We start from the raw sequence: 27,173 nt of genomic DNA on the forward strand, positions 1-27,173 counted from the left end.
TTTATGTGACACTCTCCATATGAATGTGAAATAAAACTTTTTCTCTTAATAATGTCTTTCATTTGCAGGGCCCCAGCCACTGAACCCAACAGAGTACAAGAAAAAGTTATTTTTCCTCCCCATGGGTTTTTACATCTGATAACCCTCTGAAAATTTCCCCACATTACCACCTCTATGGATTTCTCACCTTTGTGAGTTTTCTGATATTTTCATAGGTGAGACTCATTGCTGAAAGTGTAATTCACTGCATTCCCCTATATGAATTATCTCATAAGTTTAATTTTGAGTTAAATGGCAAACAAAAAAGCTTTTCTGCATTAATTACATTCATAGCATTTCTTCTTTACATGCATCTCTGATGTACTATGAAGACTGACTTCTGAAGGAAAATTTTCCCACATTCAATACATTCATAGTGTTTTTCCCCTGTGTGAATTCTTTGATGTCCTTTGAGGTGTGACATGAAAATGAAAGCTCTTCCACATTCATTACATTGATAGGGTTTCTCCCCTGTGTGAGTCCTCTGATGTATTCCAAGATTTGACTTAAGGCTAAAAGTTTTACCACATTCATCACATTCATAGGGTTTCTCACCTCTGTGAGTTCTCTGATGTAGTGTAAGCTGTGATTTGTAGGTGAAAGCTCTCCCACATTCATCACATTCATAGGGCTTCTCCCCTGTATGACTTCTCCAATGTATTCTCAGGATTGACTTCCAGAGGAAAGTTTTCCCACATTTGATACATTCATAGGGTTTCTCCCCTTTGTGAATTCTCTTATGTCCTCTGAGGTGTGATATATAGGTGAAAACTCTCCCATATTCATCACATTTGTAGGGTTTCTCCCCTGTGTGAGTTCTCTGATGTATCCCAAGCCTGCCTTGTGGCTGAAAGTTTTACTACATTCATTACATTCATACGGTTTTTCCCCTTTGTGAGTTCTCTGGTGCCCTCTGAGGTGTGACATGGAGGTGAAAGCTTTTCCACATTGATTACGTTCATAGGGTTTCTCCCCTGTATGAGTCCTTTGATGTATAGCTAGGGATGACTTCCAGGAAAAAGCTATACTGCATTCATTACATTCATAAATTTTCTTACCTATATGACTTCTTTGGTGTAAAACAAGGGATGACCTCTTAGAGAAGGATTTCTGACATTGATTACTTTCACAGCGTTCTTCCCTTCCATGAGACCTCTGCTGTACAGTGGAGGCTGACTGGGGACTAAAAGTTTCCTTACACGTCTTATTATCACAAGATATCTGTACTGTGTGAGTTCTCTGTTGTACATTAATGACTGAATTGTAGCTGAAGTTTCTCCCGCACTCACGGGGTTGTACTCCTGTGTGAGTTCTCTGATATTCTCTGAAATGTGCTTTTTGACCAAAAGTTTTCTCTCCTATTATCAGTTCTCTGAAGTTGAGTAACCCTATTGAAATTGTTTCCAATTTTATCATATTCATCTTTATTAAATTCATAGTAACTCTTCTCTGTGTGAATACTTGAAGAGTCAAGGGGTGATTCATCATGTTCAGTGTAGGCAATGTTGCATGAAATGAAGGCAGCCTGATTATGCAAAACATTACCACGTTTATTATTTTCAAAAGACTGCTGCAAAGTCTGAAAAATCTGATGTTGAGTAAGTTCCTCCACATCACTAAAACCCTGCAAATTTTGATTATTATCGAAAGACTTCTCTCCGGTATTTGTTCTCTCATTTCTAGCATTAAAACAAGATGCATTAAACGCATAAGACTTCTTTTTCGAGAAATTATGTGGAGTCAATGGGCAGAGATCCAAGTATGTAGGCCCCAGAGTGTCACATATAGCGGGTATTTTTCTTGAAGCAAAAATGTCTGTGCCTAGATTAAATGATTTTCCTAAACTTTCTCTTGCTCTGTAGTCAGTGTTCTGTTGCTGGTGAATAAAACTTGACGAAAATATTTGTCTTGGTTTTCCTGGCTCTTCTCTAAAAGATCAAGTTGGTAGTCTTCTAAAAATAAGAAAGTTAAAAATTCCTTATGAAATTTAACAAAATTTTAAGATAAAAGGGCTATATGCCATACTATATAGCTGCTAAGTCTCTCTTCATTGTAGTAATTCCTAGTATGTATTAACTATATTCACTTTCTTTGGTGGTGGGGTGGGAGGCAAGGAGGCTTGCTATGGAGGAAAAAGGGGAAAGAACTTGGAGATGAATATCATATGTATCTGGCATTTTAAATAAAATTTTCAAATTCGGGCATAAAGGAAAGAAATGATGAACTGGGAACATATGGGTTTTAAAAGAGTTGGACCTTGGGAACAAACAACAATCTGAGAATGGTATGAATTCAACAACAAACAAAAAGAATCATGTTGAAGGGTTTTTAGGTGTTCCGTAGATAAAGGGTTTGAATTAAGGAGATTTTTAGGATACAGGTCCTTAAACTATCAAGTAAGATTAAAATGGTAGGATATTCATCAATCTACATCATTCTATTTAGAGGTTCTTCTTTTTCATTCTATTCGTCAACACCAAAAGAAATTTATAATGGAATGAACTTTCTCATATTTAAAAAAAGTCGTAAAACCCAAGCTCTAATTCTCTTAGCTGTTGTTCTTAGGTACACAAATGCCCAAGAGGAAGTGTAACAATGACTGGAGGAAAACCCATGTTTCCACTCAGACTGGATCCACTGCTCTATCCTGGCTCTGAAACTTTGGATTTTACTACTGTTGTTCAGAAGTAAACATTTTTTGACTACCTTTTTGATATGCTCACGCATGTTCTTAAAACATGAGTTTTAACTCTGTCCCATACTTAATTCTGCCTTCTATGCACTTTTCAACATATCTGGTTTCTACTGATTCTGAAAACCTTAAGAATCACCTACTACCATAAATTTTGGAAATATCCTTTACATTTACCCACCATAAAAAATTACTGTGTACATTTGACTATTACCCTGCTGCTACCACTAATCCATGCAAGGATATCAGGTCTTAGCTAAACACGTAAGTAGATCCATAGCCAACTACCTCAGGAAAAAAAAAAAGATAAAAGAATTAAGGGACATTTAGAAAATAAAGTTTTATATTACCTATATACACTTTAGGTGTTCAAACTATCATTCCACAAATCTACAAGTCCACAGCATTTTCTACAATAGTCTGGCCCAGGGTACTTTCCCCTACAATGGTTCATTTCAAAAGAAAAAATCTGGTACTCACATTCTTTCCTGACTTTCCTGTACTTCTACCTTTGGATCTGGTTTCTCTCTGATTCTACTCTCCGTGACTTTCACCTTTGCCGATTTCACCTGTATCTTTATACTACAATAAATTGTAAACTTTAATATAGTAACTTTTCTGAGTTCTTAGAGACCTCTGAACACAGGTTCACAAATACATTTTATACTTTTATAATTATAATATTGATGTACTCCTTGATCAAATAGACGTTCCAAAAATATATATATATTTTTAACTTATAGATGGGGGATTTTTTTCATACTGTTTATAATTCTAGTTTTATTAAATTATCTTACTTTAAATTTTCAAATTTAATAAAGGGTTTTTTTTTACTCAAGATATATTTATGTTTAGTTATTCCAGTGACACTTCAGAGAAGGTTAATACTATATTTTCATAGTATAGAGCTTGAAAATCACACATAAATTTAGCCTCATGTGATAAAATATGGTACTAATAGCTTCTACGGAAGTGGTCAACAAATTTTTTATGTAAAGTGCCTGCCTGATGGTAAATATTTTAGTCATTGCAGGCCATATGATCTTAATTACAACTACTTAGCTATTTTGTTGTACAATAGCAACTATAACCAATATGTAAACAAATGACTACATTCCAAAAATTATATTTACAAAAACAAGTAGCTAGTTGGATTTAGTGCTAGGAACATAATTTACCAACTCATGACCTAGAATCTCAGTAGTTGTCCACCATATCTGGTATGAAATCAGAGCAGTATATATAGGTCTATTATATCTTATGCATTACTATTTCTCCTCATGTCTCTTGCAGATTTTGTTTTATGAATCTTGATGATAATCTCGATGATAATTGGCACATGGGTATTTGCAGCCATTGAATCTCCTTTTTAAATTGCCTTCTTGAGCTTTATTAAAATGTCCTTTTTATTACAGTATAAATCTTAATGTGAATCCAAACCCTACCTAATACTTATATAAATTAAACCTGAATTATTTTATGTATATTGTCTTAATATTAAGTGTTTCATATTTTAAACTTTCTATATTATTTTTAGGTATGTCCTTTTGATAGAATCTCATACCATTTCCTCTAAATAAGTGACTTTAACCCAATGACATTGACATGACAGTTATATCTATCTTACCTTATGCTATGCTGTTTATATATATGTTAATGTTTACAGTTTTTTAAATAAAATCTTTTCAGTAATAAATGTTTTTTTATTATCTGTGTCTTCCTTCTAATAATGAGAAAGGTTGTATTTTTGCATTTATATTTATTAAACTGTACCTAGTGACACAGTAGCTACTACATCTCCTCTCATTTTTCCATGCTTTAACCTTCTATTTTAGTAGTTATTATCTTCTTTTATATTTAACTTTATATTCATTAAATATAAATTGATTATTCAATTCGTCAGGTATAAATGATATACTTTGTTACCTAGTTTAAAAGATGAAAAAATGAAAACCATTACATTGCATCCCTTATGCTATACCCGCCATACCCACATTTTATTGGAGCTAATCAATTCTAAACTTCCAAAAGTGTCTATCTTTAACTAATCCCATTTTAAATGTAGTTTTCCAGGGTTACTTTCTACATTCTAAAGCTCACCTGGATAACTCCTGTTTAGAAATTCATCCTCTACTAACCATGGGTCTTCTCCTTGCTCCAACTTGAAGATCACTTCTGGTTTTATAGAGCAATACCCTGTAAATGGGAAATAATTTAGGACACGGGTTTACTGTATGGGCTTTGATGATTCTGAATGTGAAGGAAAATGCAGCTTCAAGAGCGGCACAGTAAACAACAATAACTTAACCCTTTTTGGGGGGAGATGAAAACAAAAATATTTCAGATGCTCCAAAGAGATCTCCTTAAATCTCTAAATCACAAGCCTAAATAACATTAAATTCTAATTAATTAGCTATGGTGAGACAGTGAGCAATGGAGATCTACAAAAGGATCCCCTTCAATCTTTGATTGAGTACTAATTTGTGGATACGTGTGAGGAAACTACTTAGGGGTGGAGAATTAACAGAAAAAAAAGAAGAATGAAAAATCACCAAAGTAAACACAAAAGCGGAAAGTTTGTGTTTTCAGAGTAGAGAGGAATGGGATTCTCAGTAAGATTCCTCATCAGAAACCATAAAGGCCAGAAGGCAGTGGAGTGATACATTCAAAGTACACAAAGAAAAGGCCTATCAACCAAGAATCCTATATCCAGGAAAATTATCTTTCAAAGATGAAGCCAAAATAAAAATATTTCCAAATGAACAAAAATTGAGAGGTTTCATTGCTAGCAGACCCACCTTACAAGATACATTAAAGAAAGGTCGTTTGACTCATTTAAAAATTAACTGTATAAAACAATGAGTACATATGTGTAATGTTAGCTTTCTAACACACACAGATGTATGTTTATATTTCCCAATAAAATCATGAAAAAGGGTATGTAGGAGCCAAGCTATGCTGGACTAAGAAAATAATGCCAAATGGTAACTCAAATCCACTGTAACAACTGAAGAAAATCACAAATGGCAAATAAAAAGTTCAATATAACCAATGTTATAAACATATAAATGTTCTTCTTTCTTGTCTCAGTTTCTTTAAAAGATATAAAATTGTATAAAATAAAAATCACTGCAATATGCTGCTAGATGTAATATGTATAACAATAATATCACAAAGGAGGTAGGGGAATAAAGCTACATAGGAGTAACTTTTCTCTACATCCCTAAAATTAGGTTAATATAAATTTGATGTAGATTCTGGTGAGTGTAGGTATATATGATAAACCCAAGAACAACAGCTAAGAAAATAAACTCTAAAAAATATTGTGAAGAAAATCATTAAAAGAGTTAAAATGTTACATTAAAAAATATTCACACTACCAAACAGAAGAAGAGAAAAAGATGAGAAAACTACATGACACAGGAAGAAAATAAAATGTAAAATGGCAAACAAATACCCAACTATATCATAATAAAATTAAATGTAAAAGAACTAAACAATCCAGACAAAAAGCAGAGATTGTCGGGTTAGATTAAAAATAAAAACAAACAAACAAAATAAAAATAAAAAATAGATACAAACATGTTGAAAACAAGTGGCTGGAAAAAAGATATTTCATAAAAACAGCAACCAAATGAAAGCTACTCTAATATCAAACAAAACAGACTTTAAATTTTAAAAAGTGTTATTAGAGATAAAGAGATTTTATAATAACAAAAGGGCAAACCCATCAAGAACATATAACAATTATAAACTTACATGCACCCAACAATTGAGCACTAAAATACATAGAGATAAAACTTAACAAGTGAAAGGAAAAATACACAATCGAACAATAATAGCTGGAGACTTCATTATCACACTTTCAATAATGGATAGAATAATTAGAAGATAATACAGAAATAGAAGATTTGAACAACACTATAAGCCTACTAAATCTAATAGACATATACACCACACTCTACCCAACAGAAGCACAACCCACATTCTTCTAAAATGTATATGAAAGTCTCAAGGATATGCCATTTAGTAGGCCATAAAACAAACTTCAATAAATTTAAAAGTATAGAAATAATGCAGAGTTCTTCTTTGACCCCAATGGAATGAAATAAAAAATCAGCAATAGAAAGAAATTTGAGAAATTCACAAATATGTAAAAATTGAACAGCATTTTCCTAAATAACTAATGGATCAAAGAGGAAATTACAAAGGAAATTGAAAAAACTTTTTGATGACTAAAAGTGAAAGCACAACATACCAAAACTAATAGGATGAAGCAAAAACAGTGATTAGAGGGAGAAATGTAAAGCTATAAACAACTATACAGTTAACCCTTGAACAATGAAGGTATTCAGAGGCTGACCCTCATGCAGTCAAAAATTCACATATAACTTTTGACACCTCCAAAACTCAGTCATTACTTGGTATTGCTTCCAGGGGGTTGCTTCCAGGTCCCGCCTCCCCTACACACATAGAAACTAAAATCCACCAATGCTCAAGTCCCTCATAAAAAATGGCATAAAAAAAATGCATATAGTTGACCCTCCACATCCATGGATTTCCAATCACAGACTGAAAGTACTGTTTTCAATTTATGGTTGGTTGAATTTGCTAATGCAAAACCCAGGAATATGCAGGGCTGAATGTACATTTATTGAAACAAAATCTGTGTATAAGTGGACCCATGCAGTTCAAGGGTCCACTGCATTAAGATAGAAGATCTCAAATCAAAAACCAAACCTTCCATCTCTATACAAAGGAAAAACAAGAGCAAACTAAACCATTAGCAAGCTCAAGGAAAGAAATGATAAAGACTAAATTAAAAATTAATGAATAAAAAATAAAATTATGTGTAACCAAAGTTGCTTCTTAAAAAAGATTAGCAAAATTGACAAATCTTTAGCTAGATTAACCAGGAAAAAGAGAAGACTCGAATTATTAAAATCAGAAATGAAAGAGGTGACATTACTACTGACTATACAGAAATAAAAAATGATTATGAAGGGATAATATGAACAATTGCATGCAAATAATTATATAACTTAGATAAAAGGACAAATTCTTAGAAAGACACAAATTACAGAAACTAACTCAAGAAGAAAAAGAAAAGTGAACAGAGTTATAACAAGAGATTAAATCAGTAATCAAAACACTACCCATAAAGAAAAGTCCATGCCCATATGGCTTTACTGCTAAATTTTACCACACTTAAAGAAACACTAATAGCGATATACTAATTGGTATTAGTGTTTCTTCCCAAACTCTTCCAAAAAACAGAAAATAAAATACTTCATATATAACTGAATGAGGTCACCATTACCCTGATCCCAGAACCAGATAAAGACATCACAAGAAAACTATAGACCAATATCTCTTATGAATACAAATGAAAGAATCTCCATCAAAACACTAGCAAACTGAATCTGACGACATCTTAAATATATTATATACTATGCCAAGTGGGATTTATCCCAAGAATGCAAGGTTGGTGTAATATCCAAAAATCCATCAATGTAATTCACCATATCAATAGAATTAAAAAACAACACATGATAAACATAGAAAAAGCACTATGACAAAACTTAACACTCTTTCATGATAAAAATACTCAACAAACTTGGAAAAGAATGAAACTTCCTCAATCTGATAAACGGCATCTAAGAGAACACCACAGCTAACATCATACTTAATGATCAGAGACTGGAGCTTTCCCTCTAAGATTAGAAGACAAAGATGTTCACTCTCACCACTTCTATTCACTACTGCAATATAGGTTCTAGCTGAGTCAATTAGGCAAGAAAAAGAAAAGTTATCCAGATTAGAAAGAAATAAAACAATATTTGCAAATGAAAATATGTAGCAAGAATTCTAAGGAAAGCTGTCATCAGTTGAACATCAAAAATGGAGTCAGACTCTATTACAATTCACCTCTGATATTTGATGACTGAAATGTGTCATGGTTCACTTAACTGGATTTGAACTCATAAGCTAATATTGCGCTCTATGAGGACTGTAGCCTGAGGCTGTAAAGGAAGTAAAAGTTGTTTAAGAGCCCTGTACTGTGTATTTTGAGAAGTAAAATAAGTACTTTGGTCACTATTGAAGATGTCAAGCACTTCAAAAGTGATCAGAAATGTCTCAATGATGCCGTGTACAATGGTTTTAATATGTTCCAACTCATGTGTACCCTCGATTTATATTTTGGGGTATTTATGAGGCAAGGTGTCCAGAGTTCTTTCCTCAAAAAGAAGCTACCCTGGACAAGGAATTATGTTTGTCATTGGTTGAACCAGAGAGTCAGGTCATTGGCAAGGGCCCAAATGTCTGTAAAACTGCCTAAAAAGGACCGATTATTGTCCAATGCATCCTTCAGTGCCAAGATGAATGCTTGAAGTTTGGCCAGTTGTACTGACTTGGGTCCCATCTTTTATTACAGATATCTTAGTTAAAGGATGGAAAGTAGCAGTTCTCCAGAGAATTGTGTTATGTGTCACAGTGACACTATACTCTGTAAAATGTATGAACTCCTTTTGCTGTTCATTCAGTTGAGCTCAAGAAGCTCCCTAGATAGTCAAGGAATCTGGAATAAGGATAATCACCTCCAGCACTTTGGCATCTAACAAGGGACTTAAGACAGGGAAGGCCACCTCTTTTTGCATGTTTGTATCTATCTTGTAAATACCACTTCCTTTTCGGCAATGAGGTCTCACTGGTCTGGCCAGGTTGAAAGACACTGCTTCTATGACTCAAGGCACCACGAGCAGCTGGGTACTGAAAGTCAAAGAATCAGGACCCATGAGAGTATCTATGTCAGGAGAGGCAAGTATGCAGTCCACAAATGCCGCTGTAATGGCATTGCAACACATGTAACATAGGGCAGTTTCTTGCATCAGAAGATCATGTGCATTTTATGGTAAGCATAGGTAGTCCACAAAGTCCAAGACACATGAGAGGAGGTTGCTAAATTCTCTGTAGCAAAAGAGTCTCTCAGAGACAGGAGTGTCTATTACATTATAATTTAGACAGATTCTAGAGCATTTCGTTATAAGAAGTCATATTCAAAGTGGGCTAATTTGGGACTAATATTATAAAGGAGCTTAAGTAAAATTTGTTAAAAGGAATATGTTGTCACCAAAACAACAACAACAACAAAAACTAAAGATACTGGTAATATTGAGGATGTGGAGTGCCAAGAGCTGTTTCATGAATGTCAGGGATACAGCAGTCCTTAGTTGACCAAACAATTCTCAGAAATTCACCTGAGGTTGTGGGGCTTTGTACTAAGTGTGGGACAATGGCCCACTCCTTTTCGTAAGCTCTTTTATGAGTGTCTTTATGTCCTGAATGACTGTATCAAATGAATCTCCTCAGAGGAGTATGTCATCAATGTAATAGCATGTCTGTGCTCCCGAAGAGAGGTGAATGTGGTAAGATCTTGTCTGCAAAGATTGTGTGTAATGGCTACAGCTGAAGGGGTAGGTTCACTGAGTTCCATTTTGTCAAGATAATTAAGTTTAAGTGCCAACACTTAATTTTATTATATTACTTGTTGTATCAGTAGGTCCATGACCCACTATAATGGGTGCTATGACCATTGTGAGTTTGGGTAAGGTAATAATTCCAGTAGTTATTGTGAAGTATAATTGTTTGTTATCTATTCAATAACTGCTCTTATAGGAGATATCTTATTTAAATTTACTAGAATTCCCAAGTGAAATTGTAATTTGAGCCCCAGTGTTGATTAAGGGCAAGAAGGTTTGCCAATTTACCAATCAGCATGTCTTACCAGATATTAGTTAAGCATATGTTGAAGAGGTACAAAAGACACTTGGTGCCATCTTTTTTTTTTGGGGGGGGCAGGTATTAGTACATTTTGAACTTCCAACTGGGTCAATCTGTAGGCCTCTATTTGTATTTTTTTGTTTCCTCTCTCTCTATGTATCCAGGTTTGAGGTTTTTTTTTTTTTGTTTTTTTTTTTAGTGCTTATGAGGACATGAAAAAGTTCATTACTCACATATTGAGGCTTTCAAGAGAGAGCAGGGTAGGCATCAATGACTGTCTAAAAATGGTCTGAGTTAAGGAAGGATTTTACTGCATTTAGAAGATGTTAGAATTTCCATGTACATCTGATAAGTTATAAAAAGGCAGGATTTGTGTGGCTTGAACTGCCTCACTGATGCTAAGCAAGGAGGGGGCAGACTTTATCATTTTCTTGCCCAGATGTGCAACAGAAGAGGAGAGGGGTGGGGCTTAAAAGCTGTCAGTGCTAGACATCAAAAATGCAGACAGACTCTTTATTACACTAAGGAAACCCTAAACAGAATATATCCAAATAAATTCACACCCAGACATAAAATAGTCAGGCAACTGAAAGCTAAAGAAAAATAAAAAAAATTGTGAAAGTAGCAAGACAGAAACAACCTTACCTATATGGGAAAAACAACTGTAACAACAGTGATATCTCATAAGAAACCATGGAGACTAAAAGAAAGTGTGAAACTATTCAAGTGTGAAAAGCTGTCAACCCAGAATTCCATATGCAGTGAAAATATCCTCAGGAATGAAGCATAAATCAAGACATTCTCTAACAAAGCAAAATTGAGAGAATTTTGTCACCAGTAGGGCTACCCTAAAAGAATGGCTAAAGAAAATTCTCTAAATAGATTGCAAATGTTTAGAAACCTTGGACTATCAGGAAAATAGAAAGAACAACATAAATGCTAAAAAATACAGGTAGGGTAGTCCCCTCTTATCCATAGGAGATGTGTTCTAAGACCACCCCCGTGGATGTCTAAAACTGCAGATATTACCAAATCCTATACATAAGGGATCCACAACTCCTGGGGTGTGGACCAGTACCAGTCTGTGGCCTGTTAGGAACTGGCCCTTCCACAGGAGGTGAGCATCAGGCCAGTGAGCGAAGCTTCAGCTGTATTCACAGATGCTCCCCAGTGCTAGCATCACTGCTTCAGCAACCCCTCGGATCATCAGCCATTAGATTCTCAAAGGAGCACCGGTCCCTGGTATCAAAAAGGTTGGGGACCACTGTTATACATATTGTTTCTTCCTATACATACACAGCTATAATAAAGTTTAATTTATAAATTAGGCACAGTAAGAGATTAACAACAATAACTAACAATAAAAAAAACAATTATAACAATGTACTATAATAAAAGTTATATGAATGTGCTCTCTCTCTTAACGAACTGGCACAATTTCCTTTTCCTTCTTTATAATTTCACAGATAGAATATTTGTTCTTACCATAGATCTAAGCAACCTCAGTATGATTTTTTTTTTTCCTTATTAAGTCGAGAACTTTTACCTTTTCACTTAAAGGAAGCACTTTAAACTTTTCTTTGAAATATCCTAATTGCCAGACTACTCTTGTACTTTGGAGCCATTCTTAAGTAAAATAAGGGTCACCTGAACACAAGCACTGCAATACCATGACAGTTGATCTCATAACTGAGATGACTAAGTGACGCATACGGCAAACAAAGGGATGATTAGATAAAGGAATGACTCATGTCCCATGTGAAATGGCATCACAGTACTCAGAATAATGCACAATTTAAAACTTATGAATTGTTTATTTTTAGAATTTTCTATTTAATATTTTTGGACCTCAGTTGACTGTGGGTAACAAACCATGGAAAGCAAAACAGTTGATAAGAGGGAACCACTGTAAACGCAATAGGTATTCTTTCTCTTACATTCTCTAAATTGTTTCATGGTAGAAGCAAAATTATAACTGTCTACTATAGTTAATACTGTGTAGATAAAAAATATTTAACAAAATTATATTATAAATGAAGGAAGGTAAAATAAAAGGTAGTACACCTCATTCAAACTAATAAAATGTCGACAGTAACAGCTTGTGAAAATTTACATAAAATGTAATTCTAGAGAAAGACTAAAAAAGCTATAGAAAAATATCTCAAAAACATGATAGGCCGATTGAAATGGAACTCTAAATAATTAAGTAACCCAAAGGAAGGAAAAAAAGAAAGAAGAAAATAATAAAGAGTACACTTAAGCTCTAACATATCAATAATTACATCAGATGTAAGTAATCCAGATAAAACTTTTAAAAGACAGAAACAATCAGATGGATTTAAAAACATAATCCAACAATATACTGCCTACAAGAAACTCACCTCAAAAGTAATGATGTAGGGAAGTTAAAAATAATAGAACAGAAAAAGATATACTTTGCAAACACTTTTTTAAAAATCTGAGAAGCTACATTAATATCAACGAGGCCACAGAGGAAAAAATATTTAGAGAGACAGAGGACAGTACAAAATGATTATAGAACAATCTACCAAAATGACTTATCAATACGAAATATTTATATACCAACAACAGCGCTTCAAATCATATAAAGGAAAAACTGAAAGAACCAAAGAGAAAGAGATAAATCCATAATTATAGTTAGACCCATCAACACCCTCTTCTAACAACTAACAGAACTAGACAAAAAATAAACAAGGATCTACAACTTAACAAAACCATCAACCAACATGTTCTCATAGACATTTATTAAAAATTCCACCCAAGAAGGGAGAGAAGATGGTGAACTAGGAAAAAGCAGGGTTCGTCTCCTCCCAGGTCTGCATTGAAATTGCAACCAAATTTTAAATAATCAATGTGGAGAATCACCTTAAGTTTAGCTGACCATAACACCTACATCTGATACTATAAAGGAGCCACATGGAAGCCGGTAGGAGGGGCAAAGTCACAAATCGGGCTGGACCCACACCCATGGGTGATGGAGGATCTCCGGGAGGGAGAGTGAGGCTGCGGATGCTCTTCTGAAGGAGAAAGTGGTCCTGGTCTCATCTGGGGGCTCTCCAGCCAAGGGTCCCAGCCCAGGAAAGAGGAGATTCCTGACTACAGCAACCAGAGGGGATTCTGGTCGTTTGGGTGAGACAGAATGAGACAGAACCCCTGGATGTACCTTAGAAGGATCTGTGCAAAAGCTTTCTGACCTGCAGACACTCACCCAGGACACCAGTGGTGAGTCAGAGGCTTGTCTGGGATTCATTCTGAGAAAGTTTACACTACCTGGTGTCAGAAGGAGGGCTAGAAAGGCAGCAACCATTGTGCATTATTCTGGCCCCCCTACGGGGTAATCTACAGACATGCCAGCTTGATTGTGCAGACCCCTCCCACAGAGCCATTAGGAAGTGCTCACCCCACCCAACCTGTTAACTGCCCAGGGTAGTTGTTGCTGGATGGCTGCAAAGCCTTGTTCCTATTCAGAGCCAAGTATTCACAGCAGAGGGTGCCCAGCGCTGTGAACCACATTTCCATTCCCAGCTGGCAAGCTGTGCTGGGAGCCGCATTTAAGAGATAAGGTAAGGCAGATCACTGCTGCCAACACAAACTTGGACAGATATTGAGGTCCTATGGGCCAACCCCAGACAGCTGGTTTTGCTGTGATCTGGGAATTCTGCGGGAACTTGTGAACAGTTACCAAAGTTGCAGCAAGACTGAGGCTATATTGATCTGACTGCCATTGTCTCTCGGGGAGCCCACCCCACCCTACCCACAAATTGCCCCAGGTAGCCCATTGACAGTGAATTTCCACAGCACTGTCCTCTTCCTCCCCTGATCTCTTAATCCACATAAGCAACAAACTTTGGCTGGCACAGGGTGGGCATTGCACAGAAATTAATGGCAGGGAGACCTTTGCTGCCTGCAAGAGTTTCAATATTGTATCCGGGAAACACAGGGGTCTGTGGGAACACCCCTGATGGCAGATGGTCTCACTGTGATCTGTGTCTACAGCAGGAATGCCTAGGCACAGAAGTTGAAGCAAAACCAAGGGTATATTGGCTGAATGGACCTTGTCTCCCTTAGATCCCACTTCACCCAAGCCACAATGTGCCTGCAGCCCATTGACAAGCAGCCTCTTGTGCCCTGCTTGCCTCTAGGGCTATCCAGTTAGCGCAGGCAATAAACCTTGGCTAGCACAGTGAGCACATTTCGAGGAAAACAGTTGTGAACAGACCACTGCTGCCTGTACGAGCTGCAGTATCTCTTAAGGGAATTGCAGGGGTCTGTATTGGCCTGACGGCCCTTGACTTCCTGAGTTCCTGCCCCATCCAGTATACTAAGTGCCCTCTGTACACTGATAGGCAGCTGTCTCTGCCCTGGGGTGGCGCAGTTAGGCCTAGAGTGGGCAGCAGCTGACCTTGCTATGAGTGGAAACTTGTATAGGGAGCCACAGAGACAGCACTGGCACGTAAACTGACACTGCAGTGGCAGGGGGAAAATTTACTCAAGAGACCCAAGAGACTCCCAGCAGCCCTGTGCCACCCAACACACATATCACCCAGAGACTCATCCAGTTTCAGAGACTTACGGGCAACTGGCAGGCAGTGTCAGGCCTTGAGGAGCACTAGTCCCTCTGCTAAACTGCATAGGTCAGGGATGGGGGATAACCAACAGCTACCTACAGTGTTGTCTCTTCCACTTACCTATAGATCCATCAACAGATCATTTTGTAGTTCTCACCGGGTAGCCTTGAGCAATCAAAAGCAGTGGCTGACCTTGGCCTACAGGGGAGCTCCTCCGAAGGGGCCACAAAACCAATGCGTCTAGAGGCTGGCAACAGACCACAATGGAGCAACTCCTGATTAGTCTCATTAGTGATACACACAAAGAATGGTTCCAACAAGTACATAAGCCTGCTAGGGCAAATCCTACTCAGCCCCAACACAACTCTTATCCTAAAGGTGCAGCCAACTCCCACAATCAGTCAGCCTGAACGTAATCCCACTCACTGATGTACTAACAACAGTAAAGAAATAAAGACTCAACGACAACAGAAGATCATACACAGCCCACACAAAAGTCATGTCCAGAGTTCCCAACATAAAGGATTAGAGAGAATGCACCACTAGGCACACAGGACATGTTCCACATTAGGCCACCTGGCCAAGGGTAAGAAACGAAACAAAAATTCCTGAAACATAGAAATGAATACAGAGAGGCTGATAAAATGAGAAAACAAAGTAACATGCCACAAATGAAACAACAGGAGAAAACTCCAGAAAATAAGCTAAATGAAATGGAGGCAAGCAATCTACCAGAGACAGAGTTCAGAATAACAGTTGTAAGGATGCTCAATGAACTTATGGGAAGAATAAATGAGCACAATGAGAACCTCAACAGAGAGACAGTAAACATTAAAAAGGACACAGAAACCATAAAAAAGAACCAGACAGAAATGAGGAATACAATAACTGAAATAAAGAATACGCTAAAAAGATTCGACAATAGATTGGACAAAGCAGAACACTGAATCAGCAATTTGGAAGACAAGGTAGCAGAATACACCCAAACAGAACAACAAAAAGAAAAAAGAATTTTAAAAAATGAGGATAGTTTACGAGACCTCAGGGACAACATGAAGCCTAAAAATATACAGATCATAGGAGTACCTGGAGAGGAAGAGAGAGAGCAAGGGATTGAGGTTCTATTTGAAGAAATAAGGACAAAAAACTTCCTTAAACTGGGAAAGGAATTAGATATACAAGTTCAGGAAGCACAGAGTCCTAAACAAGAGGAATTCAAACAGATCTACACTAAGACGCATTATTAAAATGCCAAAGGTCAAAACCAAAGAGAGAATCTTAAAAGCAGCAGGAGAAAGGAAGCTAGTTATTTACAAGGGTGCCCCCATAAGAATGTCTGCTAGTTTTTCAATGGAAACTTTGCAGGCCAGAAAGGAATGGCAAGAAATATTCAAAGTTATGAAAAACAAGAATCTACAATTACGAATACTCTACCCAGCAAGGCTTTTGATTAAAATGGAAGGTGAGATAAAGAGCTTCCCAGACAAGATAAAGCTTAAGGGATTCATCACCAGCAAGCCAGCATTACAAGAAATGTTAAAAGGTCTTCTGTAAAAAGAGAAGGGGTAAAAAAGAAAATAGAAATAACACATATGAATAATAAAATGGCAGTAACAATGTACCTATCAGTTATCACTTTAAATGTAAACAGATTAAATGCTCCAATCAAAAGATATAGGGTAACTGAATGGATAAGAAAAGAAGACCCATGTGTATGCTGTCTACAAGACCCACTTCAGATCAAATGACACTCACAGACTGAAAGTAAAGGGATGGAAAAAGATATTTCATGCAAACAGAAATGAAACAAAAAGGTCAGGGTAGTAATACTTATATCAGATAAAACAGACTTTAAAACAAAGGCTAGAGATGGAAACCATGGCAAAATGAGAGACATACCCAGATCTCTCCCCTTGAAACAACAATAAGCTGAACATCTAAAACTAAACGACAAAAAAAAAAAAAAAAACACCCAAAGTACACACCAGCACATCTGAGCATGGGATCTGCGCATAAGGACTACCACAGGTCAGAACCCCAGGTGTCAGGTGTCAGCAGCCTCTGCCAGCCACCGGAGCTTCCTGTAGGAGGAGGGGGAGGGGAGAAGGTGCAGTGAATTCCCTAAACAGCCCTGCCTGAAAAAGTTGTGAGGTCCCTGTGGCTGGCGGCAGGGCCCAGTCATCAGGGCAGTAAGCAGAGAAGTAGAATAGCAGAAAAACAACAGTTGATTTTTACTGGCCACAGTTGCAAAACCAAGGGTGAGCTGCAGCCCCCATCACCCAACCCAGAAGACTTCTCCCCCCATATCCTCTGAGACCGATTACGGCAGAGCCCCCGGGGAATCTGAGCCAATGCTACCAAAACTGTTGCTAACACAGACAAGGACTGAAACTGAGGGTAGCGACAGTGATTAAATATTTATAAGAAAATAAAAAGGCATTTTTAAGGTTTTTTATAAAGCAGGGAGCCAAGAGGCTTAGATACCACCTACTGGAAACCAAAAGAAAAGAGCCTTCTTTGCAGCAGGCTAAAGAGAGATACTTATATAATAAATCTTCTTTCTGGGAAAAAAAAAAAAAGCAGAACACACTTCCATTAATACCCAGGAGGAGAAATAGTCCCTTAAACACCATGAACAACCAAAGTGACAAGGCATCTCAGAAAAAAAGAGAAAAATCTCCAGAAAATAAACTTACAGAGATAAAAATATGCAACTTAAATGACAGAGAATTCAGGATGGTACTTCTGAAAAAACATAGTGAGTTCCAAAATGAGTCATATCAATAATTTCAGGAATTGAAAAACAACTAGACGAGCAGAGCAAGAATACCGAAACTCTCAAAAAGCACAGAATAGGTCTTCTGTCGATAAAAACACACTGCGAGAGTCGAAAAATGAAATAGCAAGCTTGGGAAACAGAGTTGACCAATGGAGGAAAGGATCAGTGATATTGAAGACAGACATCTAGAAATAAATCAGAAGGAAGAAAGAAATTAAAGAATGAAAAATAATGAAAGGGAAATACAAGAACTAGCTGATATGCAGGAGAGGAAACATAAGAATAATGGGCATTATTGAAGGCAAGGAAAAGGAGGAGGGATTAGAAAGCATTTTCAGACAAATAGTTGACGAGAATTTCCCAAATCTAAGGAATGAGCTGGATCTTGGAATTCAAAAAGTCAACAGAACACCCAATTATCTCAACCCAAAAGGCCTTCACCAAGACGCACTGTATTAAAATTATCAAAAATCAACAACAAACACAGAATTCTAAGGGCAGCCAGGAAAAAGAAAACAGTAACTTATAAAGGAAAATGTCTGGAGCCATTTTGAGAAGCCATTATGAGGCACTGAAGAAGTCACATAGCTAAAAGCCATGGTATGGCTGATGAGTTTAAAACAATGGTCACCTTAGTAAGCCACATAAAGTCACCTTTAAAGGTAATGGAATGTTATACTACCATGGAAACAAGAACATGTAGGATCTTATGTAATTGACAACCATTGATTTAGATATGTATGGTGTGCTTTGCTATGGTAACGTTGTGATTGATTATGGTATTCAAAAATCACATAAAAAGGCTATGCTAAATAAACTCGGGGCTGCAGCTCTGACTGTATGCCCTCCCGGAAAGATCTTTCCTGTCTTCTCTTTTTTCCCTTAGGCTTCACCCCCCTCTTTCAGGTACTGATCGACTTTAGTCAGCTGGCTCTGGCAGGAAAGCCCATTAGATTATCCTTGGGCTTCTCAGCACAAGCCTTACAAACTTGAAAGTAGTGGAATCAAATATTTAAGCTATAATGTGAAAGGAACTACCAGCCTAGAATAATGTATCCAGCTAAGATCTCCTTTAGATGTGAAGGAGAAATTAAGACCTTTCCAGACATACAAAAATTGAGGGAATTCACCACTCCATGGCCTATACTACAGGAAATACTGAAATGGGTCAGCTCACCTAAAACAAAATGACAAAAAAAAAAATACATAATTAGGAGTAAAGTGACTATCAGACAAAGAGAAGCAGAGGAGTGCAACCCTTACTAAGAACAGGACATTATAAGCTTAAATAATAAGAAGAGAATTGCTATAGCAAGATAGTAGTAAACGTTCACCATATATATGGACAAAATGAGACAACAATGACCAAAAAGGGGAGGATTAAAAGATCCAAATTCACAAAGGAATGGAGATAAGGCATACACAGAAGAAAATAGATGACTGTATACATATATAACTATCCTTTACATATTTGTAATAGTAACCACACACAGAAGATTCAGAACTGAAGTATATAACATAAAACAAAAAGAACCAGAGGGAAAACTCACAAAACCCAACCAAAATAAAGAAAACAGAAACACAAGGACAAGGAAGCAAACACCGAGCCACCAGAAAGCAAAAGACAAAATGGCTATAAGAAGACCTCATATTTCAATAATCACCCTAAATGTAAATGGATTGAACTCACCAATAAAAAGCCACAGAGTTGCAGAATAGATCACAAAACAAAAAACAAAACAAAACAACCCAACCATATGCTGCCTCCAGGAGACACATCTCAGCTCCAAAGATAAATACAGACTCAAAGTGAAAGGGTAGAAAATGATATTTCATGCAAATGACATTCAGAGAAAAATGAGAGTATCGCCTATTTTTCTCAAACTACTCCAAAAAATTCAGGAAGAGGGAAGGCTCCCTAACTCCTTTTATGAGGCCATCATTACCTTGATTCCAAAACCAGGAAAAAACATTGCAAAAAAAGAAAACAATAGACCGGATCTCTTATGAACATTGATGCAAAAATCCTCAACAAAATATTAGCAAACCAAATTCAGCAATACATTAAAAATACACCATGATCAAGTTGGATTTATTCCTAGTATGCAAGGTTGGTTCAGTTTCTGCAAATCAATTAATGTGATATACTACATTAACAAATCAAAAGATAAAAACCATATGATATTAATAGATGCAGAAAAAGTGTTTGACAAAATCCAGCATCCACTTATGATAAAAACTCTCAGCAAAGTGGGAATAGAGGGAATACGCCTCAACATAATAAAGGCCATATATAACAAACCTGCAATTAACATTGTACTCAAAGGAGAAAGGCTAAAAGCATTTTCCTGAAGATCAAGAACAAGACAAGGATGTCCACTTTCACCACTCCTCTTCAACATTGTATTGGAAGTCTTAGCCACGGAAAGAAGACAAGAAATAAAAATAAAAGGCATCCAAACTGGAAAGGACAAAGTAAAACTCTCATTATTTGCTGATGATATAATACTATATAGAGAGAACCCTGAAGACTCCACCAAAAAAATTTTAGAACTGATCAATGAATTCAGTAAAGTAGTAGGTTATAAAATAAATATTCAGAAGCCAGTGGCATTTTTATACATCAATGATGAAGTTTCAGAAAGAGAAATTAAGAAAACAATCCCATTTACAATTGTGTAGAAAACTATAAAATACCTGGGAATCAAATTAACCAATAAAGTAGAAGACCTGTTTTCAGAAAATTATAAGTCATTGAAAAAAGAAATTGAAGAAGATACAAATAAATGGAAGCATATACTGTATTCATAGGAAAAAGAATTAACATTGCTAAAATGGCCCTACTACCCAAAGCAATCTATAGATTCAATGCAATCCCTATCAAAATACCAGTGGCATTTTTCAGAGAGCTAGAACTAATAATCCTAAAATTTATATGAAGCCATAAAACAAACAAACAAATAGCCATGGCAATCTTGAGAAAGAAGAACAAAGTTGGAGGTATCACACAACCTGATATCAAACTATATTACAAGACTACAGTAATCAAAACAGCATGGTACTGTCATAAAAACAGATACACTGATCAATGAAACAGAATAGAGAGCCCAGAAATAAATCCACGCCTATACGCTCACTTAATATATGACAAAGGAAGTAACAATATAAAATGGGGTAAAGACAATCTCTTCAACAAATGGTGTTCAGAAAATTGGGCGGATACATGCAAAAAAAAAAGAAACTGGACCACTTTCTTACACCGTATCTAGGAATAGACTCAAAATGGATTAAAGACTTAAATGTAAGACCCAAAATCATAAAACTTCTAGAATAAAACATAGGCAGTAAACTCTCTGATATTACTAACAGGAATTTCTTTTCAGATATATCTCCTTGGGCAAGGGAAACAAAAGAAAAAAGTAAAGAAATGGGACTACATCAAACTAAAAAGTTTTTGTACAGCAAGGGAAACCATCAACAAAACAAAAGACAACCAACTAGGAGAAGACATTCGCTAATGATACATCTTATAAGGAGTAATACCCAAAATATATAAAGAACTCATATAACTCAACAACAAAAAACAAAAAACGATCCAATTTAAAAATGGGCAGAAGAACTGAATAGATACTTCTCCAAAAAGGAAATATAGATGGATAATAGACATATGAAAAGATGTTCAAAGTCACTAATCATCAGAGAAATGCAAATTAAAACCACAATGAGATATTGCCTCACCTGTCAGAATGGCTATGATCAATAAATCAAAACACAAGTGTTGGTGAGGTTAATAGGGGTTATGAGAAGGAAGGAATGGGGAGTTAGTGGGTAATGGGAGCATTATGGGAGCTTCAGCTAGGAACGATGAAAATGTTCTGGAGATTAATGGTGGAGAGGGTTGCACAACAATGTGAGTATATTTAATGCTACAAAACTACATTTAAAAATTGTTATAATAGTAAATTTTATGTCACGTATATTTTACCACAATAAAAAATATATATATACATAATCAAAATTGTATTGTATCTAATTAAAAAATAAATTTCACTCTTAAGGACAATTTTCCCAAAAAGAAAACTCCAGGTTTAGAATGCTTCAGTGGTAGAGGGGGTATAGCTGAGTGGTAGAGCATTTGACTGCAGAATGCTTTAGTGGTGAATTCCACTAAACATTTAAGGAATAATAGCAATTCTATGCAATACAAATATCCTTTAAATATATAGGTACAAAAGTCCTTTAAATGTTAGTGAACCACAACCAGGAATATAAAAAATATAATACAATAATATAGTATAAACAACTGGGGTTCATCCCAGGAATTCAAGGTTGGTTGCACATTCAAAAATCAATGTAATTCACAATATTAACTGAATAAAAAGAAAACCATGTGACTATCTCAATAAAGAACATTTGATAAATTCAATGATGATGATTATCAGTGAATCAAAAAAATATCCTTCAGCAGACTAGGGAACTTCCTTAAAATGATAAAGGGCAGTTTAAAAAAATCTATTAATTCAGTTAATTATGTCACAGTGAACAATGAATATTTTAGCTCTAAGTTTAGAAATAAGACATGAATATCTTCTCTCACCACTTGTAGTCAATGTTATATTGATGGTCTTAGCCAATTATTAAAGAAAAAGAAATAAAAGGCATACAATTTAAAAATGAAGACATAATATATCTTTATTCACAGATAACATAATTGTGCATATAAAATGTCTTTAGTAATCTCCAAAAGATCTACTAAAAGAAATAAGACTAGCAAAGCTACAAAACATCAATGTAAATAAATCAACTGAAGAATATAATTGCAAATAAAATCTCTGTTAAGTGGCTAATATCCAAAATATATAAAGAACTAATACAACTCAACAACAACATAAAAAACAACCTAATTGAAAAGTGGGCAGAGGACCTGAACAGACACTTCTCCCAAGAAGACATACGAATGGCCAACAGGCATATGAAAAGATGCTCAACTTCACTAGTTATTACGGAAATGCAAATCAAAACCATAATGAGATACCACACCATGCCTGTAACAATGACTATTATCAACAAGGGAAGTAATGACAAGTGTTGGAGAGGTTGTAGGGAAAAAGAAACCCTCAAATACTGCTGATGGGAATGTAAATTGGTACAGCCACTATGAAAAACAGGATGGCAGTTCCTCAAAAAATTAAGAATAGAATTATCATGTCATCAAGCAAGACTTCTTCTGGGTATCTACCTGAAAATTTTGAAATCATTTACTCATAATGATTTTTGTGCCCCTATGTTCATGGTGGCCAAGACATGGAAAATGTCCTTCAACAGATGATTGGATAAAGAGGATGTGGTACATATATACAATGGCATATTGCTCGGCTATAAGAAAAGATGAAATGTTGCCATCTGAGACAAGGCGAATGATCATGCTAAGAGAAATAGGTCAAAAGGGAAAAGTAGAGAACCATATAATTTCACTCACATGCAGGATACAAAACTGAAAGCAACAAATCAACAAGACAAACAAAAACTCATAGACACAGAAAAAAGTATGGTGGTTACCGAAGGGAAAGAGGGCTGGAGGGGAAGTAGAAAAGGGTAAAGGGCTTCAAATATATGGTGACAGAAGATTTGACTTTGGGTGGTGAACACACAGTGCAATGTACAGATAATGTATTAAAGAGTTGTACACTTGAAACCTATGTAATTTTATTAACCAATGTCACCCCAATAAATTTTTTAAAAAAAGCTAAATGAAAGTAGAAAAAAGAATACATACTGAATGATGTACATAAATTTCTAGAAAGGCAAAACTATTGCGATAGAAAGTATATGAATGGTTCACGGGCGTCAGGGAAATGCATAGGGGGAGAAGAATGACTGCAAAGAGCTACAAGGTAACTTTTTGGGGTGACAAATATTTTATATCATTATTTCGGTGGTGGTAATAACCTACAGACATTTCCAAAACTCATCAAATTATACATTGAAAATTACTTTTACTTTCTGTTAATTATACCCAAATAAAAGTAATTTAGAAATTAAAAGAGAGAAAACAGAATTGCAGTCTAAAGGGAGTCATGTGGTAAGGTCTGCTCACCCAGTGAGACAAAGTGGCTATAGTTCTCCAGCACCACATTTCGATACAGGGTCCTCTGAGAAGCGCCCAGGTACTGCCACTCATCTGGGGTGAACTCTACAGTCACATCCTTAAACGACACTGATGCCTGTAAAAGCATATTTTTTATTCAATCTGAAGGGTTCAGAAACAGGTGACATAGCACATACCTTTGAAAGTTAATTTGTATCATCAGGTCTACTGTTGAAAATTGAAAACAAAATTTTATAAAGGATGCCTATTATAGCCCTATTACCGTCTTCCACTTTGGGAGTAGTAACATAATTGACACAAATATTATTTTCAAGCCCTAATGTATTGGTATTTATTTCTAAGTTAAATACCATAGACTTTCAGTTAATATACTAATGCTAACGTTTAGTGCCTTGTTTTTTAGATAGTTATATAACTAGGCTCTCCGTAATCTTTTCCTGTACCCCAGTTGACTGTCCTGAGCACTCTCTAAGGTACACACACCCACTTGGAGTTCTCTGCTGGGGTATGGGAAATCAACAAAGAGATACATGTAAGCCCCGGAAGTAGTATGCATCATCAGACTTGTTTTTCCGAAGCAATGCTCTGCAGGAAGAATAGAGGAAGTCTTATACAGCAAAACAGAAGAGACCCATCTAAGGACCTCGAGGGCATTATGCAAAACGAAATGAGTCTGACAGAGAAAGAAATACCATATAATCTCTCTAATATGTGGAATCTTAAAAAAAAAATTCTAAACACATAAATACCAACTGCAGATTGGGCTGCCAGAGGCAAGGGATGAGGGGTGAAAAAATGAGTGAACTGTTTTTGGTTTTGTTTTTGATTTTTTTTTATTGCATTTGTTTAAAAAGAGAGATGAACTATATTAAAGTAAAAATTGGGAAACTGATCTCTATAGAGAAAAGAACAAAATTTTAATCATTATAATTTTGTACAGCTATATGTAGAAAAGCTTCATGAACAGGGTAATTGCTGATGCCATTGTGAGATAAGAGAAAATATACATACAGACAGTCCTTGGCTTAACTTTTTAACATTATGATGGTGTGAAAGTGATACACATAATAAATTACATAAGATATTCAACAATTATTATAAAATAGGCTTTGTGTTAGATGATTTTGCCCAACTGAAGGTCAATGTAAGTGTTCTGTGCATGTTTAAGGTAGACTAGGCTAAGCTATGATGTTCGGTAGGTTAGGTGTATTAAATGCATTTCTGACTTACTATATTTATATGTTAACATAAGTAAAGGACCATCTGTATATATTGGTCTCTGTGCCTGGTTCCTGGCACTGAGCTCCTAAAACCCTTGTAATAAGTGATAAGAACACCAGAAGCATCCTTTGTTCTAATGAGGTGACTCTGGGTGTGCTCCTGGATGAATGCCGATCACCAGAAAGACCAAGCCATTAATAGAAGCTTGGAATTTTCAACACACACGCGCGCGCACACACACACACACACTTCTCCAGAGAGAGAGATTGAAAATAGAGTTAATAATTGATTATGCCTACATAATTATTCATCCATAAAACCCCAAAAGTAGGCATTTGGATAGCTTCTAGGTCAATGAATAAATTCATGTATCGGGAGAGTGATGCACCCCAACTCCATGGGGATGGATGCTCCTGCGCTCAGGACCGTCCCACACCTCACTCTATGTATCTCTTCATCTAGCTGTTCGACTGTATCCTTTATCACACCCTTTCATAAACTGGTAAATATAAATGTTTCCTTGAGTTGTGAGCTGCTCTAACAAATTAATCAAACCCAAGGAGGGGACTGTGGGAACCTCAGATTTACAGCCAAAAGGTCGGAAGCACAGGTGATTACTGGGACCTGCAACTGGCATCTGAAGTGGGCTGGGAGCAGTCTTTTGGGAATGAGTCATTAACCTTGGGATCTGCTGCTAGCTCCAGGTAGACAGTGTCAGGTGAATTAAATTGTAAGACATCCACCTGATGTTTCAAAAAACTGCTTGGTGGGGAAACGCTCTCACACATTTGGTGACCAAGAAGAAAATCCACAGAAAGCCCAGTAAAAGGAATATGAAGTGATTTAAGGCAAGAATTTTTCATTAGTTTTAACTGGGTTACAGTTCCTCGAAAGATCCTTTTCATAACATATTTTTGGACTTACCTGTGAGAAACTGAACTGCACTTGTTTTCCTCCTGGCTCTCACAAACTGGCTGTCCCTTGACAGGTCATTGAACCACTCAGGTCCAATTTCTTGAAAACTTTCAAGAGTCAGAAGTAGATCACCATGGAAACTCCTCGTGAGCCATCCTTTTGGGATTTCGTGAAGTCAGAATAAGTCAATAATGTCACATGGGCATGTGTGAGAGCAGCAGTGTCCGTAAAGAGTGGAGAAACCAGGGTCCATTTAGCAATAATGCAGACAGAATTTCCACCCTCTGACTGGACCCCAAATCTCCCCCACAAAGTGGCCTTTCCTGGTCAACATACCCTTGGGCTGCCCTAGCTCACCTCCCTCTTTTCAAAGCTGGCACAAATACTCCACTGTCACACCACAGTGTGGTGGCTACTGGATGTGGCAATACCTCTAAATTTGGGCAGAGGAATCAAGAACTTCTGAAGTGCAAATTTAGGCCCTGCTCCTCCCTGTGTTTTTTTTGCCTCTACCCTGAAGTTCTAGCGAAGAGGATAAGAACAGAGGTATTCTCCCCCAGGTAAAATCTCTGTTGGAGAGGTGTCCTAATTCCTACAACGCAAGGGCTGCTTCGTTTCAAAATAAATGTTTCTCAAAATCTGGGAAGTGTGTCTGAAAAACAAATTCACTTTAGGGTCACAAACCTGACACTCTTGGAATTCACTCTAATTTGACTTAAAATGCAGACAACCTGGCAGTGCAGGAAGAGCTAGGAACAGCCGACCCAAGGATTCTGATGGGACACCAGAAATTCCAGAATACATTTGACAGTGTGAGAGTGCCTTCATTCACTTCCAATTTCATCCCTGGATATTCAGGGACAGATCATTCAGGGACAGATCATTCTGTTAAGTGCTGTGAAAGATGTAATGCTGGTTTTAGGTAGGTGTGATATTTAAATAAATCCTGAGATTTAAGGCACAACTGCCCTTAATTGGTAGTTCCTTCATTGCTAGCTTGTGACTAGCGCACATCGCTCCAATCTGAGCATCGGTTGCTTTTTTTTT

At 36.5% G+C, this 27,173-nt stretch overlaps 1 protein-coding gene across 1 annotated transcript; it reads right to left on the reverse strand.

Moving 5' to 3' along the window:
• Positions 1-260: 260 nt before the first annotated feature.
• Positions 261-24,867, reverse strand: LOC107500176 (zinc finger protein 782). The gene is given in 5 exon segments (XM_036239524.1): positions 261-867; positions 870-1,756; positions 1,895-1,991; positions 4,832-4,927; positions 23,979-24,867. Coding segments are annotated over 5 exon segments (1,743 nt in total). The 5' UTR covers positions 24,118-24,867; the 3' UTR covers positions 261-343.
• Positions 24,868-27,173: the final 2,306 nt, after the last annotated feature.

This window comes from Rousettus aegyptiacus, unplaced genomic scaffold (genome assembly GCF_014176215.1).
Source record: "Rousettus aegyptiacus isolate mRouAeg1 unplaced genomic scaffold, mRouAeg1.p scaffold_m13_p_3, whole genome shotgun sequence".
Taxonomy (NCBI): Eukaryota; Metazoa; Chordata; class Mammalia; order Chiroptera; family Pteropodidae; genus Rousettus; species Rousettus aegyptiacus.